This window comes from Crocuta crocuta, unplaced genomic scaffold (genome assembly GCF_008692635.1).
Source record: "Crocuta crocuta isolate KB4526 unplaced genomic scaffold, BGI_CrCroc_1.0 scaffold737, whole genome shotgun sequence".
Taxonomy (NCBI): domain Eukaryota; kingdom Metazoa; phylum Chordata; class Mammalia; order Carnivora; family Hyaenidae; genus Crocuta; species Crocuta crocuta.
The window spans coordinates 2,497,611-2,497,961 of record NW_027527804.1 but is presented as its reverse complement, the minus strand read 5'-3'; the positions used below and the strand labels follow the sequence as shown (position 1 = coordinate 2,497,961).

The window sequence follows — 351 nt, the reverse complement described above, 5'->3', positions numbered from 1 at the left end:
TCCTTGTACACCTCCAGCCCGGGCCAGATGGGGTGCAGGCTAATCACACCTACCTAATAAGCACAAAGAGAGACGATACCTTTCTCTCCAAGGGCTCTGGAAAAAGGAAGTCTTGGGACCAACCCTCGATTCTTTTACTCTGGGACTGTTCCAACTTCCAGTGATAGTGGGGGTGGGAAGGAATCCGAGAGGAAGGTTCCTTCCCAGCTACAGGACATAAGAGGACCTGCTACATTGTTGAAAGTCCTTGAAAGTGGAAACACCAGGAGTGGTCAGAAAAGACTTCGAATGGAGAACGTGAAGTACTTGTAATCAAATACAAGAAGTTCCACCCACCGCCATACCATAATG

General features: G+C 48.4%; 2 protein-coding genes across 2 annotated transcripts in view; one reads left to right on the top strand and one right to left on the bottom strand.

Moving 5' to 3' along the window:
• TEX13B (testis expressed 13B) overlaps positions 1–86 on the bottom strand; it is a 1,487-nt gene extending 1,401 nt beyond the window's left edge. The window contains 1 exon segment of the mRNA XM_077773833.1: positions 54–86. The gene's annotated coding sequence lies outside the window, so the exon portion shown is untranslated.
• LOC144239558 (NACHT, LRR and PYD domains-containing protein 12-like) overlaps positions 1–351 on the top strand; it is a 16,784-nt gene that overhangs the window by 9,448 nt on the left and 6,985 nt on the right. Inside the window, exon 6 of the mRNA XM_077773633.1 lies at positions 162–302. Within this exon, the coding sequence (XP_077629759.1) occupies positions 162–302 (141 nt within the window). The remainder of the gene's footprint in view (positions 1–161; positions 303–351) is intronic.